Source organism: Brienomyrus brachyistius, chromosome 6, assembly GCF_023856365.1.
Source record: "Brienomyrus brachyistius isolate T26 chromosome 6, BBRACH_0.4, whole genome shotgun sequence".
Lineage (NCBI taxonomy): Eukaryota > Metazoa > Chordata > Actinopteri > Osteoglossiformes > Mormyridae > Brienomyrus > Brienomyrus brachyistius.
This window is the reverse complement of record NC_064538.1, coordinates 4,879,600-4,904,930: the sequence shown is the minus strand read 5'-3', so window position 1 is coordinate 4,904,930 and position 25,331 is coordinate 4,879,600. Positions and strand designations below refer to the sequence as shown.

The 25,331-nt window shown below is 42.9% G+C and overlaps 3 protein-coding genes and 8 non-coding genes across 12 annotated transcripts; 9 read left to right on the top strand and 2 right to left on the bottom strand.

Annotated features, from left to right (window-relative positions):
• Positions 1-7,766: 7,766 nt before the first annotated feature.
• trnar-acg (transfer RNA arginine (anticodon ACG)) lies at positions 7,767-7,839 on the bottom strand. Its single transcript has one exon. It is a non-coding gene; the product is annotated as a tRNA-Arg (tRNA).
• A 413-nt stretch (positions 7,840-8,252) lies between these two features.
• trnaf-gaa (transfer RNA phenylalanine (anticodon GAA)) lies at positions 8,253-8,325 on the top strand. The gene has a single exon. It is a non-coding gene; the product is annotated as a tRNA-Phe (tRNA).
• Positions 8,326-9,173: 848 nt separating this feature from the next.
• trnan-guu (transfer RNA asparagine (anticodon GUU)) lies at positions 9,174-9,247 on the top strand. Its single transcript has one exon. It is a non-coding gene; the product is annotated as a tRNA-Asn (tRNA).
• Positions 9,248-9,459: 212 nt separating this feature from the next.
• trnan-guu (transfer RNA asparagine (anticodon GUU)) lies at positions 9,460-9,533 on the top strand. The gene has a single exon. It is a non-coding gene; the product is annotated as a tRNA-Asn (tRNA).
• A 183-nt stretch (positions 9,534-9,716) lies between these two features.
• On the top strand, positions 9,717-9,790 carry trnan-guu (transfer RNA asparagine (anticodon GUU)). The gene has a single exon. It is a non-coding gene; the product is annotated as a tRNA-Asn (tRNA).
• A 179-nt stretch (positions 9,791-9,969) lies between these two features.
• trnan-guu (transfer RNA asparagine (anticodon GUU)) lies at positions 9,970-10,043 on the top strand. Its single transcript has one exon. It is a non-coding gene; the product is annotated as a tRNA-Asn (tRNA).
• Positions 10,044-10,243: 200 nt separating this feature from the next.
• Positions 10,244-10,317, top strand: trnan-guu (transfer RNA asparagine (anticodon GUU)). Its single transcript has one exon. It is a non-coding gene; the product is annotated as a tRNA-Asn (tRNA).
• Positions 10,318-10,643: 326 nt separating this feature from the next.
• trnan-guu (transfer RNA asparagine (anticodon GUU)) lies at positions 10,644-10,717 on the top strand. The gene has a single exon. It is a non-coding gene; the product is annotated as a tRNA-Asn (tRNA).
• A 454-nt stretch (positions 10,718-11,171) lies between these two features.
• tcta (T cell leukemia translocation altered) lies at positions 11,172-14,476 on the top strand. Its single transcript, XM_049018451.1, has 3 exons — positions 11,172-11,559; positions 13,345-13,399; positions 13,660-14,476. The coding sequence occupies exons 1-3, from the start codon at positions 11,349-11,351 to the stop codon at positions 13,700-13,702; spliced, it is 309 nt and encodes a 102-aa protein (XP_048874408.1). The 5' UTR covers positions 11,172-11,348; the 3' UTR covers positions 13,703-14,476.
• Positions 14,477-16,121: 1,645 nt separating this feature from the next.
• glyctk (glycerate kinase) lies at positions 16,122-20,435 on the bottom strand. 2 transcript variants are annotated; one of them, XM_049018447.1, is made up of 5 exons: positions 20,129-20,435; positions 18,785-19,183; positions 18,545-18,696; positions 17,652-17,827; positions 16,122-17,461 (listed from the first exon to the last, which is right to left on the bottom strand). In XM_049018447.1, the coding sequence occupies exons 2-5, from the start codon at positions 19,138-19,140 to the stop codon at positions 16,568-16,570; spliced, it is 1,578 nt and encodes a 525-aa protein (XP_048874404.1). In that variant the 5' UTR covers positions 19,141-19,183; positions 20,129-20,435; the 3' UTR covers positions 16,122-16,567. The 2 variants fall into 2 exon arrangements, with proteins under 2 accessions (XP_048874404.1, XP_048874405.1); XM_049018448.1 differs by lacking the exon at positions 20,129-20,435 and adding an exon at positions 19,608-19,772.
• Positions 20,436-20,456: 21 nt separating this feature from the next.
• On the top strand, positions 20,457-24,389 carry wdr82 (WD repeat domain 82). Its single transcript, XM_049018449.1, has 9 exons — positions 20,457-20,825; positions 21,520-21,617; positions 22,132-22,198; positions 22,432-22,531; positions 22,627-22,743; positions 22,875-23,030; positions 23,339-23,408; positions 23,618-23,760; positions 24,150-24,389. Exons 1-9 carry the CDS (start codon positions 20,665-20,667, stop codon positions 24,177-24,179), a joined length of 942 nt encoding a protein of 313 aa, XP_048874406.1. The 5' UTR covers positions 20,457-20,664; the 3' UTR covers positions 24,180-24,389.
• Positions 24,390-25,331: the final 942 nt, after the last annotated feature.

The window sequence follows — 25,331 nt, the reverse complement described above, 5'->3', positions numbered from 1 at the left end:
TTTTTTTTTTGGCCAGGCAGTGTAGCTGCAAAGGGGGAACCAACTCCATATTGATCCTATGTATTTGGAATGGGATGTCATAAAAGGTCTTGTGGGTGTAATGGCCAGGTGTCCCAATTCTTTTGTCCATAGAGTGTATGTAGATGTAATTAGCTTAATTGTGCTATACACACATGACAATAAATGTGAGAACAACTGAGATTCGAATGGGTATTTTTTATTCTACATAATAAGGAACATAAAAGTTTATTTTAGTGATGCGCACATTTCTGTTCAAATACACTATTTTCCTTTTTGTAGATATTGTAAATAATATCATTGTCATTTTCATATTGCTTCTCCTGGTAGAGGCTGTATGACCTCATGTCAAGAAAGTTAAATTCATCTTCACTTCCTCACTTTCCCAGGCCATGGAATCTAGCTCATTTTTGGGATGCCCAGATATTTCCAAGCCAGCGGGGATGCATGATACCACATGTTCCCTTTGGAGCCAATCAGGTGGCATCCTTATAAGGTGCCCAATTCGCCTTAGCTCTCTCCTCTGGATCCAAGGCAGTTCTCGATTTTCAGGTCCCCAAAACTCTCAGTGTCTTGCAGAGTGTAGAGAGATATCACTCCATAGCAACCCGCCACACCAAAATCTTTGCTGCCACAGCAAAAAAAAATAAAAGAAACACAAAAAAACTTCTATCTAACCAATTAAGCATTTAATCCAAGGTCTTGGTGACTCGCACAGGAAGCACGATTCCCCCCCCCCCCCCCCTTCCCCTTGCACGCATTAGGGAATTCAGTTAGCTAATATGCGATATTGCGCTGTCATTTAGTGGACATGCTTATAAGACTATAATAAAATTCTTTCATTTCCAAGGTAAATAAAAACAGACGAGGTAGGTAAACAGAGCAGGCGTTTAGTTAGGTGGGGACAATGATGCATCTCTCTCCTCTCCTCTCTTTCTTATACCTCCATTCACACACACACTGAAACCCGCTTATATATCAGTATTTTACCATTATGGAAAACAATGGAAACTAAATGGTAAATTCTACTCATTCATCTACGTCCTGGTGACCTAGTAACATTGGCAACTTTCTGACATGGTTCCACTGTGGATGTGAAACTGTAACAAAATACTATGGTCAAGAAGGGCATGCGAGGAACTTCTAACTCTTTATTCATCTATGTCTACTATATCTGTTGGAATTACACATCTGGTATTCACTACATTGATATCTGGATTAGATCATCCCACAGCTAGAGCCCTGCAGGGTCCACTGTGCCGGCAAGGTACTCCGTCTTGAGACAGAATGCTCAGGCGGGACCCAGTTGCTGAGAACACAGCTTAGTCATGACCACACAAACAGGACCGGAATCGACAGGCAGGATCTTGGTCGGGGTCACAGAGCGAGAGGGTTTTGAGCCAGAGGAGTCAGTCCTACTTGGAGGATTTCAGACAGAAGGTAGACACACTGGGAGAAGCCGGGGAATTGGGACAGGATGGATGCATGGCTGGCAGAATGGGTCAGGGCTAGACAGGAGACTAAGCAGGCACACTCAGTATGTGGCATTCAGCATCAACAATACCTCACACCATGTGCGAGGAGGCCTGGGCTTTTAAAGTTGAGAGACAGGTGTTGCTACTCAGCAGTGATTGTGTGCTCATGAGGGAGGGTGTGAAACTTACTTCTCACAACAAAATCACTAGGATAGACTGAGTCGCATACACTGTTAGGCTCAATGCAGTACAGTTAGGTCATTGTTACGTTGAGTGAAGCACTGGAGACAGGCAGGCTGTCGAGGACTTAATTTAATGAGTCAATGGCCTGCATTTCCACACAGGACTCATCAGCTGACCATGTGCAATAACGATAAAGGGGCCGCCACTACATTAAACTGCAGGTCACTTGGTCCCCCATGTGAAGCTATGTGGATCTAGGCTTTTTTTAACATTGACTGCTGAAACAAATTTTGAACTGATTATGCACTAGGGACAATGGAAGGAAATTATACGCTACTAATGATTAGTACTCTTCATAGACAGATAAAGAGGACACGTCTTCTTTTTTCCCCAAGTTGGTACCAGAAATGGCAGCCAGACCTAAGGAGCTTCATATCTTTTCTGCTATTCATAGCCTCTACTAGTTCTCTTTCTTTTCATTTAATTTTCATTTCCGATTACATTTTATTTAGTTTAATTCGGTTTTCCTCTCCCTGACAGGCACGAGTGTCTCAGGCCTTCCTGCCTGCTGCCATTCATTTATTCAGTGCTTCCAGCTTCCACGTTTTCAAACCCACCAAACTCAAAGGTTGTTAGCTTTGGTCAGCTGGCTTGCATAAGATTTTTAATTTGAGAGTCTGCACACACATTTATATGTAATTAACAGTTTTATTACCTGGTAAATAGTCTGTAGGGTTTGCAACCTACCCCAACACTTTTCATGTAGCTAATTTTAGGTTTATCTGTGATGGGTTCCCTGCCTTGCGCCCATAGCCTCCGGATAGCCTTCGGACTCCCCACAACCCTGGATAGAACAAGCAATTTCAGATGCATTAGAGTTGGCAACCTGGCAGACTCTGAGAATGCTAACTTAAGGCTCTTTTAACTTAATGCTCTGTTCCACCTGGCACCTATGCAACGTCGCATGTGTACAGTACAACTAATGTCTCAACCTCACTTGAACTACCCTGAACTTTCCCGTTATTTGTTTTCAGTTGCGACGCTACAGAATTTTGCAAAGCTTGCATTTTACTGGAGAAAAAAAAAGTGTTTTTGTACTCCGCCTGCAGCGCTAATTGCCGATACGAGGGCTACATCCAAAACGGCGAGGTTATGGAAAGCTAAATGAAGACCTCGACCACTTCTCATACAGAACACTCTGCATATACAATTAGGTTGCTGTCAAAACAAAACTCAAAATGAATACTTAATGCAAATCAAGGTCTAATTTTCAAATTTGACACACTGGTCTCTACAAAACAGCTTTAACAACAGAGATACAAAAAAAAAAATAAAAATAAATAAATATATATATATATATATATATATATATATATATATATATATATATATATATATATATCACTGCTAAGAATTTTGCTAAGGAAGCAATATATGAGAATACTTATTAAGCTAGTAACATACTGGCTCTTTGTATCCAGGGTGTGTGTGAGACTGATTAATGATCCAAATGCAGATACACTACTTTTATTCGGCAAAATAAGCAAGTAAAAAAAAGCCAAATGACGAATTCTTTGTCACACACACTGCATGTCCAAGAAGGTGTCTGCTTAAAAAGCAAAGGAGAAAATATGCTGAGGTCATGGACAGGCTGCCTGAAACATTTTATGTCCTTTATTTGAAACTCTATAAATAAAACAAACAGCAGAAATTCAAACTGGGTCAGTGTACATATTTTCTGTGCTGGGCAGCTCGGAAATGTGAAGTTTATGTGTAAACGGATATATAAAAAAAAAAAAACAAATTAATGCATGCTCTCATTTTGACCATCTTCTGCAAGTTTGCTAAAATAACTCAAAGACCCATGAGGCTTATATTTAAGCTCCAGATAAATGAAAGGAAAGGAATGATGCAGTAAAAAAAAAAAACAAAAAAAAAAAACATTTTTTTAGATTTGTATATGAAATCGTATTTATTCCTGCAAAGGCAGCAAGATAATCTCTCTGTAATTAATACAAAAGTGCTCTAAATTTTTTGGGTACGTCCATCCATCCATCCATCCATCCACCTTCCAACCATTTATCCTGACCAGGGTCTGGGGTGCTGGTATGTCATCTTGCAGTAATATACATAGTAGTTTATTAGCAGTGAACTCATAAATTCTCAAATAGAAGTTAGCTATAAAATTGCTATTATACACCGATCAGCCATAACATCAAAATTATTAATATTCATTAATCCCTGTGGGGAAACTGTGTTTATGCCTCCCTCAGCTTGCTCTTTGTAGAGTAAGCTGTCGGTGAAAAGCAGCCACCTGTTGGGGTGCTCGGGGAGCTGGGGTTTAAGGACCTCGCTCAAGGACTGGCAGATGGGCTGACACTGAGTTTGAACCGGTGACCTTTTGACTACTGGCACAGAGACTTAGCCCAGTGAGCCACACACTGTCCCCGAAACTGTCTAATATCGTGTAGGTCCATCTCATGCCACCGAAACAGCTCAGACCCATCAAGACATGGACTCCACAAGACCTCTGATGTTGTCCTCTGGTATCTGGCGTCGAGACATTAGCAGCAGATATCCTGCAAGGTGGGGTCTCCATGGACCAACACCTTGAACTCTTTTTCATGTTCCTCACACCATTCCTGTACAATTTCTGCAGTGTGGCTGGGTGCATTATGCTGCTGAAAGAGGCCACTGCCATTGGGGAATTCCGATACCATGAAGGGATGCACTTGGTCTGCAACAATGTGTGTGCTTCATTTGCCATTTGCACAAGTATAAGTGCAGGAACACAGGACGTTTTTCTATATCCCATCTCGCTGTTCTACAGTACAGTATGGGACATGCACACACATGTACAGGTAGGAGTGACGCCTGAGGTTTAGGTCCTGCTGTAATTTCCTTGAGCAAGGTTCCTAGCCTGAATAATCAGTCTAACAGCACTGGAGATGAGCTTTTTAGACCAGGATGCTGACAACGGAGAGGCTGCAATAAAATGCATAAAACAGATTCGCTAAAAAAAACCATCCATTCATCTATCTTCCACAAACACTTTTCTAGTACAGGGTCAAGGTGGGGCTCAAGTCAATCCCAGAATGCACAGGGCACAGGGCAGGGGGGCACCCTGCTGGGAGATGCCAGTCCATTGCAGAACACAAGTAGTCACACTTTATTACACGATATTACACGATATTATCATGCCACTGTAACTCCGAGAGCTGCAAAACAAATTATACCATCTATCCATCCATCCATCCATCCATCCATCAAATCATCTGTCTACTCTTCTATACAATCCCTTATCCTTGCCAGTATCACAAAGCCAAATGCCATCTTTATGGGCAAAATTATAATTTGGTACAGGAAGAGAAAGGTACTGAGTACTGTATTAGAAGATGACTGGTCTCACCAGACAGGATAAAATTGGTAGAAAACATAAATGCAATATCCAAGCATAACTTCCCTGCTTGGGCTATATGACAAATAACATCTATAAACAAAATTTCATATTTAGATATACTTTTCACAGCTGATTTCCACCAAAATATATAGTGGCATACGTTCACAACAATACATTGTGTTCTACAACAAAAACAGGCGGCGATTATTTATGCTATAAATGCTATTTCGCCATCATTGTACGGCAGACACAAATGTTCCTTTGTCTTCCCTTACACCTTCCTCTTCTGTGTAACAACAGGCAGCACAACCTGATGCTCTCTGAATTGTGCCTTCCTTGTTTGCTGCTGATGATCAAAAACAAAAATGCATCACTCTTTGTTAAGAGAAGGGACTACCCCCCCCCCCTCCCCCATTTGAATAATTAGTCCCTAACCTTCAGCCGCTTGATAAAATGCTTTTGATTGAATGATCATTTCCGCCTCCACATTATCCATTCCTTTGCCCTCCTTTATTTTATTCTCCTCTGTCGCATTGTGATACCAGGCTTCCACCCACTCTTCATGTTCTGTTACAGTCACGCTGCATTCTGGGAAAATAAACTTCAACTCTGACCAAAAACAGCAGGGCCTGAATAGACATCCTCCGAATGCACCAGTTGACTATAATTGTTTAATCTGTTTAATCCGTGTCCATCTTTACAGAAGATCTTATATTTGTAAAATGATGATAGTGCATAAATGTGTTTAAAAATAGTTTAGTAACATATTAAGTACATGCTCTTGTGGTGTTTTAAAATGTATTATAAAGATGTAAGTACTTGGGTATGTTAAATACTATGTTTGAAATGTACAATCCATAATTTAAAAAAAATGTTTGTTTTTTAAGCCATGTGCTTGAAACCACAGTTACATGACGTGTAATATTATAAAACGCAAATAACAAAGCCAGATTTTACAGAATTGTTTGTCGTGTGCCTCTGCAAATCTCTAGAGAGCGCAGATCGGTGCAGTCATTTCACTGGATTGGGACATTCCTGAATTCAGAAAACAATTGCAGTAAATTATATTAAATTCAGTAGTATACGTTGTATTTAGAATAAAGACTGATGACTTTTTATGCAACCTATTATCAGGGGCGGATATCTACCCGATAAGGCAAGGGTAGACATCCACCTGCTCCCCCCCCGAAAATTAGTGGCTTTTAAGGATATTACATAATACGATCATTTAAATTATAGTAACATGTCTGTTATTAGCATTTTTAGCGATAGTTTTCGGGATAGACAAGAGTTAGCCCTTTCCCGGTTGTACTATTCTGCTTTGAGACTTTGCGCTGCCCAGCTCACTTTTAACCCTGCAGCCTACCGGGAAAAACGACGATAAGATATAAGATGAACTTTACGTGTCCCGAGTCTTCGAATGGTAGACAGATTGTAAACAGACGTGAAAAGAACACGATTAATTGAGTGTATGCAAAACACAAGACGAGGGAGCAGTTAAACTTATTAAAACTGGCCGATCGATCCCCATGCATTGGCTAATTTTACCGACAACACTCCCGCCCCCTGCTCGAAGTTTTACTGCTGGCATCCGCACTTTGATTAAATTTCCCATCGTTTTATATTCCCTCTCGTTTCTCTTTCGGCTACAAAAAAATTGCTTAGGTGACCTACTTAGAGGACCCCCTACCCATGTTAGTTTAGGGTCCAAAGAAAAGTTAGTCTGCCCCTGCGTGATACAGGCCATGGGCGTTGTTATGTCCGGCCACACGGGGCGCTATAGCCCTGAGTATTTTAGCCCCGATACCAATAAAAAAGTCAAACCTCAGGTCAATTTCATTTAGCCCCTGATCTTTTCAATAAACGAGTTAATCAACGAGTATGAGAAAACTATGTGGAAATACCATATGTTGTCAGAGAGCATATCGATTTTCCTACTTTTCCCTGCATGGTGACAAAATCGTACAATGTACTTTCTTAAAAGTTATAGTTGAATTTCAAAACTATCGAAATACAATTCAATTTTGAACAGGAGCTTGGACACACCCTACAACCTACCCCAGCCCCCAACGCCTTGTCTTTTTGCTGTGTTTTCCCATTCTTAATAACATGCACTGTGCTTCGTTTTTGTGTGTAGAGAAGGTTAGATAGTTACGGAAACGAGTGTTGGGGACAGTTGTGACGGCATTTACCCGAGAACCTCAAAAGTTGGACACATTTTAGATTAGCGTATGAGTTTAACGTTACGTCGTTAAAGCAAGAGAAGACATACGTAAATGCCGTGATTTACGTAGCTCGGCATTGCCATCTGGTGGCAATGAAAATTAGGCGGTTTCACAAGCGGGCTAAGCATTGTTATGGTAATATAAACAATAAGAAACAACATAGTAATTATTTGCATCATGCTCCCGGTAACGTGTAGTTTGATCCAATGTATCGTTATAGGATTAGCCACAAATTGGTTTAACTGCCTTCCGTCATCAGTAATTTCTTACAGTGATTGGCACGCTGCAATAATCTTTGTAACCGTATATAATTGTGTGATCCATTCAATATCTAGCAAAGTGAGAATTAAAAAAAAAACGACCGAAGGAAGTGTACATCTCGTGTTGAAGTCGATTATATTTAGGTGTATGACATGTCTGCCATCCATTTTTTACGATACTTTAAAAAAAAAAAAAAAAAAGTAACGAGCCAGCCAGGAGTCGAACCTAGAATCTTCTGATCCGTAGTCAGACGCGTTATCCATTGCGCCACTGGCCCGTATAGAGAAAAGCGTTTGAAACTGTCTCTTGGAGAACTCAGAAATAGTTGTGATAAAATTAGAAGCTTCTGTTGTTTTTGGTATTATTACAAAGAGAGTTTGTCTGTTGAGATTGTCTATAACCGCTAATGTGTATCGTAAATAGACACACGTGTATAGCTATAGTGAGAACTATTTCATGCAACTGTTAAAGTAACAATAGGTCGCTGTACAACAAAGACGGTGTTTTAATGTCTTTTAAAACTACTAGATGATGTAAATGTTGAATTGATGGATAGAAATGAAGTATAATGGTAATGATTGAAAATATTTATAGGCAATGTTATACAAAACGAAGAATAATTTACTATCAATTATGAACGTATATAACATTTTATTGCACAGAAATGGTGGTTGAGACTCTTGGTTTCATGCCGAAATAGCTCAGTTGGGAGAGCGTTAGACTGAAGATCTAAAGGTCCCTGGTTCGATCCCGGGTTTCGGCATTTTTGTGAGCCAGTAAGTTTACTTTTTCTGCGTATTGCATCGTCCGAGTGGTATCTTAGATAACTAAGTTTTATTGACCCCACGGGAAAATTAGTTTGCATACGGTAGCAGATCAACCTGAATGCAAATAGAAAGTGCAAAGACAATACACATTTCATAGTTCAAAACATATCATGCAAGGATGAATGAATATAAATTACTTGGCAGTGTGCATGGACTGTAAATTATCCAAGTCCTGTACCAGCGCTTATATGACCCTGCTCACTAGCAGGGCCGAAAGTGTGACTAAACTGAGCTTGTTGTGTCACTGACTGGTCAAAAGGCAGGGACATACCTGTGTTCTGCATCAATATGCATGGATTATTTGAAGGAAAAATGGCATATTATTCATTATTATAGTAATATAGCACATTGACTGCTGCGGTCCAGCAAACTCTGACCTCAGATTTGGCCTCTGGAGAAACTGCTACAGTCTCACTCATTATCTGCGCCCCCTAGAGTTTGTTGATGGTAAGTGTTTTCTTAGTAATTAATTTTGTATGAAACACGTTGCATTTGTAATCAGGCTTGTGTTTGCTGCCAGACACTAGAGCAGACTGGACACAAGAACGTTCATGTCTCCAAAAAAGAGGAAGGAGTTCATTCCAGGGGTAAAGGTTGTCAAGAGGAATGCACTCACCAAGACTGTCCCACTTGCGCAGTGGCCAGATTGCTGCTGCCTGATTGAGAGCATCTTTGACAGGCTCTGGACTATACACGCCATTATTCACTACTTCCATTTCGTTTCATTTAATTTTATTCATAAAATTTTTCTGGTCACAAAAAAATAACTAAATCGAGCATGCCGGTCTCTGTGGCGCAATCGGTTAGCGCGTTCGGCTGTTAACCGAAAGGTTGGTGGTTCGAGCCCACCCAGGGACGCTCAACTTTTCCTCGAGTAAAATATGTTAGTGCTATTCGACCCTTCTTTTTGATGGTACCATTTGCTTATAATAGGGCATATTCAAAATATCTCCGTTATTCTTTACTTAAATTCTTCGTTTTTAATTGATTCTATCGACATAAACAAAACAATGTGGATATTGTGGCAACTGTCACTTTATGACTACTAAAAACAAACTTATGTGTCATCGGTCTCTGTGGCGCAATCGGTTAGCGCGTTCGGCTGTTAACCGAAAGGTTGGTGGTTCGAGCCCACCCAGGGACGCTCAACTTTTCTTCTAGCGACATGTTTTAACATTCCTAATAATAGTACCTCATGAAAGTATCTCCATTACTCACTGCTTAATTTTTTCGTCTTCAGTTCACTCTATGGATATTAATGCAAGCCAGATATTGCATCAAATGGTGAACTGTTTATGATAAGTAAAAAAAATGCGGAGTGCCACTAGTCTCTGTGGCGCAATCGGTTAGCGCGTTCGGCTGTTAACCGAAAGGTTGGTGGTTCGAGCCCACCCAGGGACGATAAAAATTTTTCTTCTAATGAGATGTATTACTATTGTTTGACCCTTTCTTATAATAGTGCCTCGTGAAAATATCTTTATTATTCTGTAGTTCAATGTTTCTTTTCAAGCGGATTCCTTTGATATAAGCATTATGTCAGATTATGATTATGAAGACTAATAAAAGGTGGCGTGCCGTTAGTCTCTGTGGCGCAATCGGTTAGCGCGTTCGGCTGTTAACCGAAAGGTTGGTGGTTCGAGCCCACCCAGGGACGCGGATCTTTTCTTCTAGCGAGATACATGACAATTACTTTACCAATTCTTTTAATAGTACCTCGTGAAAATATATCTATTATTCACTACTTCCATATCTCTTTTGGCTTTCAATTAATTTTATTTATATAGATAAGACACAATACCCATGTTGTATAAACGGTAACTTCATAGGAACTAAAAACGAAAAGATTTACCACCCGTCTCTGTGGCGCAATCGGTTAGCGCGTTCGGCTGTTAACCGAAAGGTTGGTGGTTCGAGCCCACCCAGGGACGTTAGAATTTTTTCTTCTAATGAGATGTATTACTATTATTTGACCCTTTTCTTATAATAATACCTCATGAAAATATCTCCACTATTTACAACTTCCATTTCTATTTTGGCTTTCAATTGATTCTGTTGATATCGATAAAACATGATACACGTATTATATCGATCTATTAGTATTACTTGACCCTTCCTTCTAATAGCACCTCATGAAAGTCTCCCTTATTGACTACTTACATTTTTCGTTTTCAGTTGATGTCATTCATAAAAACACAATAAATATATTGTATCAACTGTCACTTTATGGGTACTAAAAAAATGATACATGCCACTAGTCTCTGTGGCGCAATCGGTTAGCGCGTTCGGCTGTTAACCGAAAGGTTGGTGGTTCGAGCCCACCCAGGGACGATGAACTTTTCCTCGAATGAAATATGTTAGTGTTATTCGATCTTTCTTTTTGATAGTACCTCATCAAAATATTTCCATTATTCACTCTTTCTATTTCTATTTCCGTTTTCAGTGGAATCTACTCATATATAGATTCCATATATATAACTTGAAACAGATACATTACTTAAACAATTACAACGTAACATGTCAAATAGCATAGACATAGATATGTCAATTTATACCGATTATTTCCAAATTTAAAATAAACAGACGAACCACTTAAAATTACACAAGATAGATTTCACACTAGCAGTTTTGACTTTTTTGTAGTAGTTAATTAGTTTAATATGATTTATTGAAAATTAATGTTTTCCAAGAACATTTTTCCAGGGGGTACAATCGTAACTTCCAGAAACCTTCAAACTGTATACGTCTTTTTTGTTTAATTTTTAACACGTTTGGTGTACGTGGCGAATCTGTAGACACGAATCGAACGGGTCGTCGCCGCTTGTTTTTTTCGAAAGTCCGGTTTTGTGTATTGTGCGTAAAGACCCGCTCTAAGAAAGAAACGTGTTCTAGTGCGGTTTGTTCAAGCTTCTTCGTTTTAATAAAGTCGATGTCTGTTTAATTTTCATGATACTGTCGTAAAATGGACGAGCCGTGGGATTTCGAGCTCGTGTCCCGGTTTATGGACGGTGTGATGTCGTTCCTCTCCGAGTTCGTGGAAGATTGGATGGCCAATGATATGAGGGTAGCCATATTTAAAATACTGTTCAGCTGGCTCGTTTTAAGCCTCGTCGCCATTCATTTCGCATGGAAGGTGTACGGAACCACTGTCAACGACATGTACTACAGGCAGGGTAAGTGAGCCCGACCGATTCAGGTATCTATGGCAGCCTGTTGTAGGGTGTAAGACTGCCTTGGTTACTGCTGTGAAGCCTGCGCCGTAAAGTGAAAAAATTAATACGATTTTATCTCCACTGACACTGTATCTTATTTTCCTGCACTGGTCTGCCTTTACTCTACCTTGCCCTGTGCTCTACCTGATTGCAGCGCTTTGCGTGTTGTGTTTATCACGCTGTTTTTTTTTTAATGTAACAGAAGAAATGCACTCTATACATAAATGATCACTAAGGTGTACATTATATGTGTACATTCTTAACATTTAAACCATCCATACTGCAACTATGTTGCGTGAAAATACCTTACAAATTGCAAAGATGGGAAAGCTTGCTCTCACCTACAGAGACGATACTGGTCGACTAGTTGAAAATGAACCATGAAGCACCTTTATTTTGGCTTATTCCTTTAGTGCTCTGGGAAGCTCTAGTTGGGTAGTGAGTTCTTAACCCGGCACATTTTTCTTATATCCGTTTCCATTAACGTCATACTGATGTTTAGCATTTCCTTCAATCATGAACCAATGTAGTATTAACAATTCCTGCAAATTTTGTAACTAATCGAATTCAGATACAGTGGACCCTCAAACTTCGAATGGTTTCACTAGCATCTCACAAATTCAGACTGCTTTAAGGACTACATTAAAGAGGAACTTTATGTCAAGCTGCCTGTCCTAATCTTCATTCGCCACTGCCGCGATGCCTTGGTTTGCCTGACACCATAATGGTACCAGAAGCAGCCCCACTGGCACTGCTGAAGCGGATGATGCTCATTGTCTTCAAGCAAGCCTCCTCCGGCCTGGCAGATCTGTAGGCTGTGGTGAAATGGCGAACTGAGAGAGGCAACAGCTCCAGGGAGAAGCTTGTCTGTTGGGGCTGTGGCAGAAGGGGGCACCGGCTACGTTTCTGCCCAGAAGTCCACCCCAAACCTGCCTACAGACGAACTGAGAGCGCCCCAGCAAAAGAGGTGCTGCCCTGCCTCCTGGAAGTGCCCTAGACATGTGCAACATGTCCTCAAGCCACTCCTGCCAGCCCTCTAGACCTTCATCAGAGACAACACCGGTGAACGGGAAAGGCGGGCACCACAGAGGACTCCAACAGCTAGAACATCCCTGCTCGTCAACCAGAATAACCAGAAGAGGTGGCGGGTGGAGGCTGCTCTGTTTGAGCGCAGGGAGGCGTATCACGGCTGGGGGGGCCTGGCTGGCTCAGGAGCGCTGCAAGCCAAGACTGGATATAACAAATGAGCAATTATAGAACCGGGAGCGGCTGTGCGAGTCCATGGAGCAGGAGCGGTAGGAGCTGGAGCAGCTGCGCAGTGAGCTGGCTAGCTGAGAGCAGGAGCGCGACTGCCAGAAGTGTCGTGGAGGCCCAGCTGGCTCAGAACCGCCACGAGCTGTATTGGGCAGAGGTCACACTGCATGGTCGGGCAGCACATCTTGTCTGCGTATGTGTTTGTATGGGAGACGCCCGACCTACAGCCTCCAAGATTTAATATTTTTGTCCCCCTAAAAGAATAGTCCATCTTTTGGTTTTGTCCCATAATTAATATAATTATGTAAGTAACGAAGTGTTTCTTGTTGTACTTTGGCTTCAGCCAAAATGATTGATACCTTATTTAATATAAATATTGAGAAGCATAACTGCTTCAGTCTTCTGCTCTGATTTCCAGAAACTGAGCTGCTAATGCAGATTTTAGTACTGAATATCAAGGACTAGCAGCCCTGTAAACCTTCTCCATTTTAGGTATTGGCGGGCAGAATGGCGGGACTCCAGATGCTGCTCCACACCTCGGCGGCTGGTAGGTGCCCTGCTTCCATGTACAGTAATGTGTCTACGACACTCAGTGACTGTCCATTCTGAAACATTCCAATTGTTGAAAGTAGCTTTATTTGTAGAGTACGGTCAGGGTAGACCCTCTACTTTTACCTGCAGGGCATTTCCATTGAGTATCTTTTAATTTTTGGCGTGCTGCTGGTCTGGGTTTGTAAATGTTTTCAAGTGGGGGCGTAAGATAGGAAAACGGTACCATAGTTTGATACGTATTTTCTTCCTTTTTAGGGAGACTGCATCGGGAGATGGTTTTAAGACTCACCGTGAGTGACGGCCAAGATTCCAGGTGGGCCCGCCAGAGGAACTGCAGCAACTCTCCTGACAGAGGAGTGAGGGGGTTCTTCTGGATTCCTCGGACAATTTAGTTCCTGTCAGATGCTAATCTGGGAGATCTGACCCAAATCATTGGGAGACCAGTACCAACTGCCATCTACACTGACCTCCACTGGTTGGAGTCTGGAGCTCAGGTTCCCGACTCGCTCCCGGTAAACTCAGTAAGTCAGGTTGTGTCTGGTCTGCTTTTCAGGGAGAGGGTTTTCATCTGGACTGGGAGGGCTAGCTTCAAACCATAATTGAGCCTTAAACAGCCTAAGGTTGAGTCTTAGAACCCCCCCCCCCCCCCCCCCCAAAAAAAAAAATGTTATTGAAGTGTTTTTTTGTATATATTTATTTTTTTCTCATGCTAGTTGGTTTCTATAATTGCTCATTTGTTATATCCAGTCTTAAACCAGAGTGATTCCATTACAAGCACTTCATCTTGAAGGAAGTTTTCCCCCATTTTCTCCTTTATTTCACACATCTCGTCATAAACAAAATTAAGTTCACCAGCAGGTGCTTTAATTTGGCCCATCTTGAGAAGAGACTCTTGAGTGGAAATAAGATTGAACAGTATCCCATGACAGCAGGACTGTGACTGCGTTTAGCGTTATAAACTTCTCCATCTGGCTACTCTCCATTCTCCCCCAACCCAGTTTACTTTCTGGCATTTCTTTCTCCAGTGATGTTCAGTTTAATTTGAATGTGTAATAAAGGTCTTTAATTCAAACTATTCTTATGCCATGTTTGTATTGAGCGTTGTAAAATTAAGGCTGTTTTCAACTTGTCATGGGAACGGGGTTCTGCAGTAGGTCCCTCACTTTCCACATGCAAATCAGGGCTGGACTGGGATTAAAAATTGGCCCTGTACTTTGATGTCCGCCATGATAAAATTTGCCGCTTGGTGGGGGGTCTCCTGAGTTTTGCTGAGCAGGGGGTCGCCATGATAAACTTTGCAGCGTGATAAATTTTACCAATCTGGGGTACAATAGTCTTCAGCCCACTGAGAAAATGCCCACTATGCCAGATGGCCAGTCCACCCCTGATGTAAAGGGAATATGCAGAGTTAGTAATCTGTATAAATTTGACGTATCCTTATGTTTATTAATTTACTTTAACGGAGCACATCCCAAACTACTACTCTGGATAATCATGGAAGCGATAAGCACTGAAGTGGCGGTGAAGAAGGGCACAGCTCAGCAGCTACAACATCTTTTAAAAGAGGAGATACTTTGGATAAACAAGGTAAAAAGATGTTGGTGGTGTGAAGGTACTTTTGCAGTTCAAAGTCAAACATTTTTTAAACAAAGATATTTGAGATTTATTCAGATTAATAATGTTTGGGCATCATAATACACCTCTCAGTATTTTAGGCGCAATACTAATATGCTTACCAAATTGTTGACGTAAGTAAACGTCTGTACAGTACCCGAAACACCAACACCCAGACAAATGTCTCACCAGTTATCTGAAGTCCTGCTGATTATTACACATGCTGTGAGGTCAGTGCTGCACTTTAAGTCCATAAGCATCATCTTAAGTGTGTTTATTGGTACTGGAGTATTGTTACTCCACCTTGGTCAGTGGGTTTGGCTCTCCACCTAGAACATTCAGCTCCATCTCCTTTCCAAAAATCCTTCTGCCTAGAAACATAGGTCCCTTTAAAATCTTCCAACACAACAACAAAGTCTCAAACTACCTACAGTTGCCCAATCGACATCTTTATCAAACCAATCTATTTCAGCCCAATGTACACACCAGCCGCCCCTGTGGTGCCTCCTTCTCCCTTGGACATTGATTGTAACCGACGTACTCAATCTGAGACCTGCTCGACTCCAGGTGCAGGGCTAGTTGCTTGCAGTATCTGATGAACTGCAAGGGCTATGGTCCAGGGGAGGAATTCCGGGTACCAACTTCAGACATCCTCATTTCTGACTTCTGCTACTTGCATCCAGACTAGCCAGCCCTGCGTTTAAGTAATTTTAGCCCTGGCACTGGCCCTGCAATAGGCCAGGCTGCAGTGTAACTAAGGTCCAGGTGTTGGACCAAGGTTAGGGATCATTAGAGTAGACAGGAAGTGATACCCTCTGACCCCAAGAAGGAGACCATAGAACTGTCATATTATGGGGGCTGTACATTATGTTCCCTGTGCAAATTTATCGTACAATGTACATTCCCTTTAAATCTGTGAGTCATGGACAGAGCCTGGTCATTTCGCTTGGCATTGACAATCATTCATGCAGAGTCACAAACTATTTTGAGAATGTATTTTTGAATTGGAAAAATATGTGAATATTAGACAGTACGTGTATATTAATGTTGAGTAAAGATTTCCTGTGTTCAAAATGTGTTCAAATAAACAAGATGCGCTTAAATAAATCCAAATGAAATTAAACTTTATTGAGCCCAGGGGAACATAAGTGCAAGAATCCACGAATCATGGATTGTGGTAAGAAAAGTTTTGGAAGATATTTTCCAGGGAATGGCAGAATGTCCAACCGGTGAAGAATTTCTATGTCGATCATCTCTTGAAGAAATGGGCATGCTGAATCTGACAGCCCAGCACACAACCACAGCCCTGCCCTTCAAACCCTGAGTTCCTGTCAGCTAAACCTTCTCACAAGTAGGCTGGGTTCAAAGCATTAATTGCCATAGTAACTAAGCGATGCTCACCTCGATCTCAGTTTCTGGAATAGAAATTGATCAGGTTTGAACTACTAATTTGGGGCTACTAGCTAATCTGCTTAATATCCCCTTGATGTGCACTCCCTGTTGTATGAGAATAACAGGGCTGCTATGATAAGCCCGGCCTAAGGCCATTTCATTGCTGGCGATGGGTGGAGCTTGTGGGCAGCAGCAGCAGGTGCACATCCATCACATTAGTGCCAGTGAGTCCTGGCATTACCAAGCGTCGGCCAGCAGACAGTCGTGAAAAAAACGAGTAGGAGTCGTTGTTAAGCAGGAAGTTGCTGCTGTCGAGGCCCTGTGAGTGGGCTTCCTCTCCAAGGCCGCCATCAGCCACGGCACCTGCAGCATCTGTGGGTCCGTCCTGGCCATCTGTGCCACCACTTAGAAACACAGTGTCCTGCAGGGGGCGCTCTCCGCCCAGCTCAAGTCCCACCCGCAGAGCCAGCTCCTGGTTCCGCCCTCCCCGACCCATCCCAATCAGCTCAACCGTAGGCTCCCCTCCAGCCATCAGGCAGGTGACGCCCCAGCCTTCGTCGTGCCCCTCTCGTAGCACACGCATCGCTCGGTACAGGTCCCAGCTCTCCACGCCGACCTCGGGCCCCAGCTGCAGGATCTGCTGGGCCCATTCAGCAGGCGGGTCACCCGTGGCGCAGCCGAAACGGGCCAGCAGGCCGTAGAGGTTGGCCACTGAGCGCACGTTCCCACAAACCGCCGGGGACAGCACGATGGGACGCAGCCCCAGCTCACGTGCACACCGGCCAGCAGATTGGAGGGCAATGCCATTAGAGCCAATCACAACATTCAGCACCCGACTCTCTTCCACCTCTTCCCCCATTTCCTCCTTTCCTGGCCGCACTTTGGCTTGGCCAAGCACCTCCTTGACCGACACTGGCAGCGAATCGTTGAGTCTATAGCGCTCCAAAACCTGCCACGCCTCTTCTGGTCCAGCTTCAAATGGCACAGTAGGACCACTTGCAATCAGATCCAGAGGGTCTCCAATCACGTCCGAGAGAACAAGCGCTACTACCTACAGGCAAGGGACATGACTAGCTCTACACTTCATTGTATTACTGGTGTGAAATATTTGTTATTATTGGGATGTGCCAAGAAGAAATAACAACATCATAGCTGTATTGACTTTAGCTGTTATTGCTGTCACACTGTTATTGCTGTGTTTATAAGGTACTGATTGTGTGTGAGCTCTGCGGGTGACAGACCTTAGCAGGGTGGGCACAGTGGGCTAGGCCACCTCCCTTCAACTGAGAGAGGGCTCTCCGCACAGTGTTCAACTCTTGGATAGTGGCACCAGCACCTGCTAGCTTGCGGGTTACTTCCTGTTTCTCCTCCAGAGAGATCGGTGGTATCGGTGAAGGCAGAAGAGCAGACCCACCTCCTGGGTAGGCACATCAAGACTTTTAAAGGACATCATTCTGAAGACAAAGAAAAGATCTAAAGGTTTGGGAAGCAAGTAAAGCGTTTGATTGACTTTTAAAAACGGATTATAAATCTAATGAGGCTGAGATTTCCAGAGACAAAATTGTTTATCTCTGTGATTCTGAATGACAGTCTGAGCAGCTGCTGCTCCAATCTAGTCTGCACTGGTGTTCTGCTATCTGACTACACCCACATCCGATGTCATCAAGCAATGAATTTGAATGGTTTAGACTGATTTACAGTAACAAAATGGTTAAGTTCATCTATGACCTGCAATGCCTGATAACCAACAGGCCTGGAATCAGACCAGAAAAATACCTCAATATTATACCTGGATGCTAGGACCTAGATGTGGGTTCTGATTTGAGGTCAGTTTAATATTTTATTTCTGCAACCATACAGCTCAAGAATTCTGGGCAATAAGTGAAATCCTCCAGTAACCAATCGGTAGATGGTTCGGGCGTGAGTTTGGCTTCAGCATTAGTAGGAACCAAATCAGCCCCAAATCCCTTAAACACACAGTAAATCCTACAATATTGGTAGAGGCATGTCCCTATCATCCATTTACAAATCTATGCTCTTGGTAGATGGATACCTAGAATTATGCATAAATAATGCAAAAAGAACAGGTCACACTCTACTATGCAACAGTTATGGAAGAAATGGTGCGGTTGACCTGAGATGAGAACGAGTAGTATGTCAGACTCGGTGAGCTCAGTGGCAATCTGACGGATGCGGTCGGCTGCCCTTTGAGCGTCTGCATCCGGCAGGTTGTGTCTTGCCCCCTCCAAGACCTCAATACGACTGTTTGCCCCCAGCAGCATGTGCCTGAGTAACAGAAGCAAGAGTAGGAAGGCAACTGTCTTCCTGGTTTAGGGTGCGAGAATAAAAAACAACAGTAAGGACAGCGGTTTACCCCTTCCCGTGGTTCCGCAATGCCTCCTGGATGCCAACTGGAACACTGATCACACCCCTGACTATATGGTCTCCCAGGATCCTCTCTGCCTCGGACGCCATGCCTAGCACCGCCTTGCCGAAGCCCACCAGATGCAAGTTGTGTCCGAGAGTAAAGCTGCGTCCGTCCACCAGGAGGCAGTCTCCAGTGCGCTGCAGGCTCCGGCGAACTACCACATCGGGTTGCACTCCCTCCACTGCCGCTGCGAACACCTTCCGGGCCCGTTGCTCTAGCGACATCCTCCGAACCGCCAAGCCCCAGACACACAGAGGGCGGTGCAGAGATAGGGAGCCATACAGAGACAATACACGTGCCATCAGCCAGTTATGTCGTTCTTATGGGGATGTGCCTGGTCTATACCTGGGGAAGAGATATTAATAAAATCCAAGAATTATTGCATTTATTTTACATTTATCAGAGGCTAACTGTAAATGGTTAAACAAACTAAATCTCTTGCTTTTAAGTTCATTTAACTGAGTGCTCACTGATACTATGTCTAGTGGCTCTCCAGCAGTGAACAAATCCAAATGTCATGTAGGAGAGATTCACCAATAAGAGCCGGGCAAGTAGCAGGACAGAAAACTTTTTGATACCAAGGTTTCTCAAACCAGTCCTCAGATGGTCCACGTTTTTGCCCTCTCCGAATCTCCTGAGAGATGGGAAGGAGCGAAATCACGGACCAGATGGGGGGGGGGGGGCTCCCCAAACACTGATTTGAGATACACTTCTCTAGTTTAACATAACTCTCCCATATTCCAAAAACACAATTCACTTAACCACCCACCTGCTTTGGAAATCTCAGAATCGCCGTTTGGACAGACCTTAGCCCTGTCAGCGCTAAATTCTGCTTAGCCTGTATTGACTGAGCGTGTAATAATTTACTCTGTCCGAAGGTGCATCTCAGTGAGGCTTAGAAGAACAGAACACAGGCGGCTCTGTGTGCAAGTCATACCCAATCAGCGTGATCAACAGTTAGTTTGAACAGTACTTATTTGTTAGTTTTTTTTGTTTGTTTGTTTGTTTGTTTTTTTTTTGGGGGGGGGGGGGGCAGGCTGCTCCGAGTGACGGGGCGGTGCCCCGGGATACCTATACTTAGATTAAACCACACTTAGATTTAAACATGAAATTACGCTTTCTTTATATTGTTTCCAACTAAATTAACACAATATAACACAATAACGTCCGCCAAGGACGATGCATATGCATGCGAATTGAATTTTACTCGAATATATCCATCCAAGTTTACCAACTTTTACCATATATTTTACATTTACCAGGTAACACATAACAAGTATGTTTTCTCACCTGCATATTACAATTTTTATTTCAGCAGTCCCCGATGGTATACTTTTTTTCTTTTGGCAATTTTTTCTCTGAAGCAAACGGTGTATTACGCAACTGAGTTAGTTTTACTCTGAGAGCTAAACGCCACTTCGGTGGCAGTATGGTCTTAAAACAACACTCTGCTATTTCAAAGCAATAAGCTGGTTTTTAATATATACAACCAGTAATTCTTTACGACAGGTAATACACCACAGAAGGTTCAACATAAAACACCAACAGTTTTCCACTGGTGCTGAACGTGAAGCGCGAGCCCGCCCGAGCGTGCGCGTATCCGCTGTGCGAGGTGGGCGGAGCCTCGTCTTAATTCGGACGCGGAGAGGTTACTACGCGGGTATCGTTTCGACGTTTGAAAAAGCTCGCGAGCTAAAAAATATTGTAGCTTTACGTTTATCAATAACGTATTATAAGAACCCGCCTGGAGATACAGGCTAGCCAGCGCTGAAGTTATTCTTAAGGCCTAAAAGAGAAGGACTGGCGTCGAGCCAGGGGCGGGCGTCATGAAGCTCACGGACAATGTGCTGCGGAGTTTTAGGGTCGCGAAGGTTTTCCGGGAGAATTCGGACAAAATCAACTGCTTTGATTTTAGCTCGAACGGCGAGACTGTAATTTCCAGTAGTGATGACGACTCCATCGTCTTGTACGACTGCCAGGAGGGAAAGTAAGGCATATATAGCAGAGCATTTCGTTGTGTCACTCGTAATGGTGCTCAGCGTACGAGGAGGCCGAACTCTTGCATGTAGCTTAGCTGATCGTCTCGCATACTACCATTAAAGCGTTTCCTTGCCGTTCGGCCTGCTGAAGATAGAACACGGGTTATGCTTTTGGCTTAGTTTCCTTGTCTGTTTGAAAAGCATTAGTAGAGTCCTTATTCTTTTGCGCGGGGCTAGGTAAAACAACCCCCCAAATCGTGGAAAGACGCTAACCTGTAGCATGGGCTACAAGCCACTCTCTATCCGGCGTTTTACATATCCATTTTACAGTAACAAAATAATAGTCACGTTATTGAACACATTAGTCATTGTTTTGAAGGTGATTATGTAGACGCTTTTGTGTATTTTATACACTTTCTCTGTTGTGTAATAATGGGTAGACGTAGCTGCAATTGTTTTATTCATTCCATGCATGATGTACCATAGAGCTCAGAATGTTATCATGGGCGGAGTTAGTGTGCAGATTGGCCGACGTATTTTCAACCGTTTGTATATGTGTGTGGCTTTTAATGTACAGTTAAACTGCGACACCTGTAATTTTGTATTTTGCAGAGTAAGTAGTGCAAAAATTTGACGGTTTTCTGTGGTGGTGATAATGACTTAAAATTGCTGATTACCCCCCCCCCCCCGTTCTCTTGTTAGACCAAAGCGAACCCTCTACAGTAAGAAGTATGGCGTTGATCTAATCCGCTACACGCACGCAGCTAACACCGTGGTCTACAGCTCTAATAAAATCGATGGTATGTCGTTCCTGATATTTTAGTTTAGTATTTGTTGTTTGCTTTCAAAATTGGTGCTTGTTCGACTTTAATACTTTCACTGATTGCCCACTTTATTTGTGTAAGCAATTTATTGATGGGCGTGTTTAGTAGTGCTATAGAGGAAGGTACTGGTGAAAAGTGAGTTTGCCTGCACGTGGCATGTTTTGCCTTTTGTCCATGCTCTCAAGCTTGCAGCAGGTTCCAAAGTTTGACCCAATGCCTGCTCTGTGCTGAGGTAGTTGTTTGTACAGTTTGAGGGTCTGTGATTCTGCCCGGTTCTGGAGCTAACTGTACAGGCCACTGCCTTGCCCAAAGCGGAGCCCCTCCGTCTGAATCGCCAGCCAGATATTTGTGCCGACACTCGCAGGGTTGGGCTGCTTCTTTCTCACGATTAATGAGATGTCGTGGAATGTCAAAGAAGTTGGTTGATTGCACCTTTGCTTTGTTCGAGCCTCTTTCCTGTGCTTTAACAACCTGAACATGTGATCCCCAGACACCATTCGATACCTGTCTCTCCATGACAACAAGTACATTCGATATTTCCCTGGACACAACAAAAGGTGAGCTCATTAGATATTAGACTACAATAGCAGCAGATGGGGGATTCTGTCCCAGGGTGTTCATGAAATGCTAAATTCACGGAATTCCTGGGTACTTTCCTCCAGTATTTCTAAATCGATAACTTTTGTTGGAAAAAAAATCTGTGATGGGTACGTTTTATATTATTTGAGTGGCTGTTTTAAAACTTGAAGTGATGTGTTTTTTGTGTGGTTCTTTCTCTGGAAAATGGCAGAGTTGTGGCTCTCTCCATGTCCCCAGTCGATGACACCTTCATCTCAGGCTCCCTGGACAAAACCATTCGGCTCTGGGATCTCCGTTCACCAAACTGCCAGGTGAATATGGCTTCACTCTCCTCACTGTCCATTGCTTCATCATATGTCATTTGGTTCATATTCACGTTTTGTAACGGTCTTCCCGCTTCTTTCAGGGACTGATGCACTTACAAGGAAAGCCAGTCTGCTCTTTTGACCCAGAAGGGCTGATTTTCGCAGCTGGTGTGAACTCTGAGATGGTCAAGCTGTACGATCTGCGATCATTTGACAAGGTAAAAGCATGTATTATTTAAAGCAGTGTATGTTCTTTCAGTAGATCTGTTGGGAAGTATGATTTTGTGGGAGTTTCTTATTGAACTTGTGTGTCATGACAGAGGTGATTGTATGTACCTCTTTGCTGCAGGGCCCTTTTGCCACTTTCAAACTCCCCTTGGACCGGAACTGTGAGTGGACCGGCCTTAAGTTCAGCAATGACGGGAAGCTGATCCTTGTCTCCACAAATGGAGGAGCTCTCCGCCTCCTTGATGCATTCAAGGGGGCAGTGCTTCACTGTTTTGGGGTAAGTCTGTTCCCTCAAACTTGGTTGTACTTTTCATTGTTGTCGTTTACTTGTTCAGATGTTATGGTTGCACATATTGCCTTTTCCCCCTGTTTTCTGTGCCTGAGCAATTTTTTTAGTGTGTGTGTGTGTGTGTGTGTGTGTGTGTGTGTGTGTGTGTGTGTATATAATATAGCTTACAGCAATTTTAAGTCACCTACTTTTGCTGTCTGTATGATGACTGAATACTTATGTTCCTTTTCAAACTTCGGCGGACAGACTAAACACTATTCAGTTGTACTAAAATGTTGTACTTGTGCCACATGTAGGGCTACAACAACAGCAAAGGCGTCACTCTTGAAGCATCCTTTACTCCAGACTCACAGTTCATTATGATTGGTAAGCACATGCATGAAAAGGAGTTCTGTGCTTTGTTTGGGGTGAAAGTGCTGTAATGTGCCATTAAATTTGGGCTCGTTTTGCTTGAATGTTTGACACGCTTGTTATAGAATTATTATAACAATTATAACACCACTAGTGTGCTGCCTCCATTTCAATCAGTGCCTGAAATAGTCAAGGTAGCTGTAACTTGACTCCCTGCCTCTTAGGGTCGGAGGATGGCAAGATCCATGTGTGGAACGCGGAGAGTGGTATGAAGGTGGCACTGCTGGACGGAAAGCACACAGGACCAGTGACTTGCTTACAGTTCAATCCTAAATTCATGACCTTTGCCAGTGCCTGTTCCAACATGGTAAGACCCTTAGCTCTTCACTCAGCCACACGGGCTTAAGGGTATCCATGCTTCATGCTCTCTCTTAACAATACAACAGTCGCTGTTCTGTATGTGCTGTTAAACACAGCCAGGTGATAAAAAGGGAGCACTGATGTAAGAAATTAGGCACTGTGGGTAAACACATTGTTCATTATTCTAGCAAAATAAGGGCAGCATTTAATATGCTTGTTTGAAGACTTCTGATGATGAATGTCTCAGGCAAGACCCTACCTGTGCTATTCTTGAAGTGCTCTTACTTCACCAGTTTTCTCATATTTTAAGTTAATTTGTCCTAGTTGTATTTGAGCAGGCAGATGACTTAATTTAAATATATTGTTGGTAATATACCTCCTGGTTTTCATCCACAGGCATTCTGGTTACCCACGATTGATGACTGAGAGGCTACCTGTCTGAGAGGACCGTCTCCCCTATTGCTGCAAGAGATATCACAGTGCCACCTTCTCAGCCAGCAGGGGCAGTATTCCCTCCCCTATGCTGTGCCTGGGATTTGGAGTCTGTGCCTCACATAGGCTAATAGGGGTTGCTTGTAAATAAGGAGGGGAGGGGGATTTTTTTTATTTTTTCAATTAAAATGCTTTTTGATTTTACTGTGTCACCCTGCTCTGTTTTTGTTCCCCCAGCCCCCTGGTCCTTCTGTTCAGAACTTTACAGTGATTGGTGTTTGAGAGCACCACAGCACTAATTTAATGTCAGGAAAGCCAAGCTATTTGAACACAGGAGTGGGGATATGGACACTGTATTTTTCTGGGTAGAGGAATACTTATAAATGAAGGTACATTTCCTTTGTTTTTACTATTTGGGCTTTGATGTAAAACTCAGTTTGGTTCCTGTTCACTTCCCTTTGGACTGTTAGCGTGATATTGATCAGACCTCATGACAGTGCATACCTTAGCACAGTGTTTTCCAACCCAGTCCTCAGTGAACCCCGGACAGTGCACGTTTTTGCTTCCTCACAGCGCACCTGTACCAGGTATTCCGTGTTTCTGGTTGGCTGGAAGCTGGGAGGGAGCAAAAATGTGCACTGTCCGGGGTTCCTCAAGGACTTGGTTGGGAAACACTGCCTTAGTATATATGTTTATTTCCTCCCATGTTACCTCCCTGAACCTTGGCAAATTATTTTGTGAATTTGATATTTCTAGAGGAAAAAAAACTGGTTGTATTTGACCATCATTGTGCAGGTAGAAAGTTTTTAGCCATTGTATTTTATTCATACACCATGAATGTGACTACATTTTGGTCTTTGTGTTCAGAATGGATGGTTATTAGAAGGTATCGACATGTGGTTCTTACAACTGTGATGTCCAGATATAACTGCTTGTTCAGAATGTATCCCAGGAAGTTCATGGGGGGCACTTTTGAGGGGGTGGGGGTGCTTGTCTGTTACAGAGCAAACAAATATGGACAAATTTAGTGACTCTGTTCACCCAGTTACCTTTGGAATGTGGTATGAAACCCCCATGAACCCGGGGAGGGTCAGCAAACTCAACCCACAATCATGAAGACGTGAGGCCATACATTATCCCACTGAA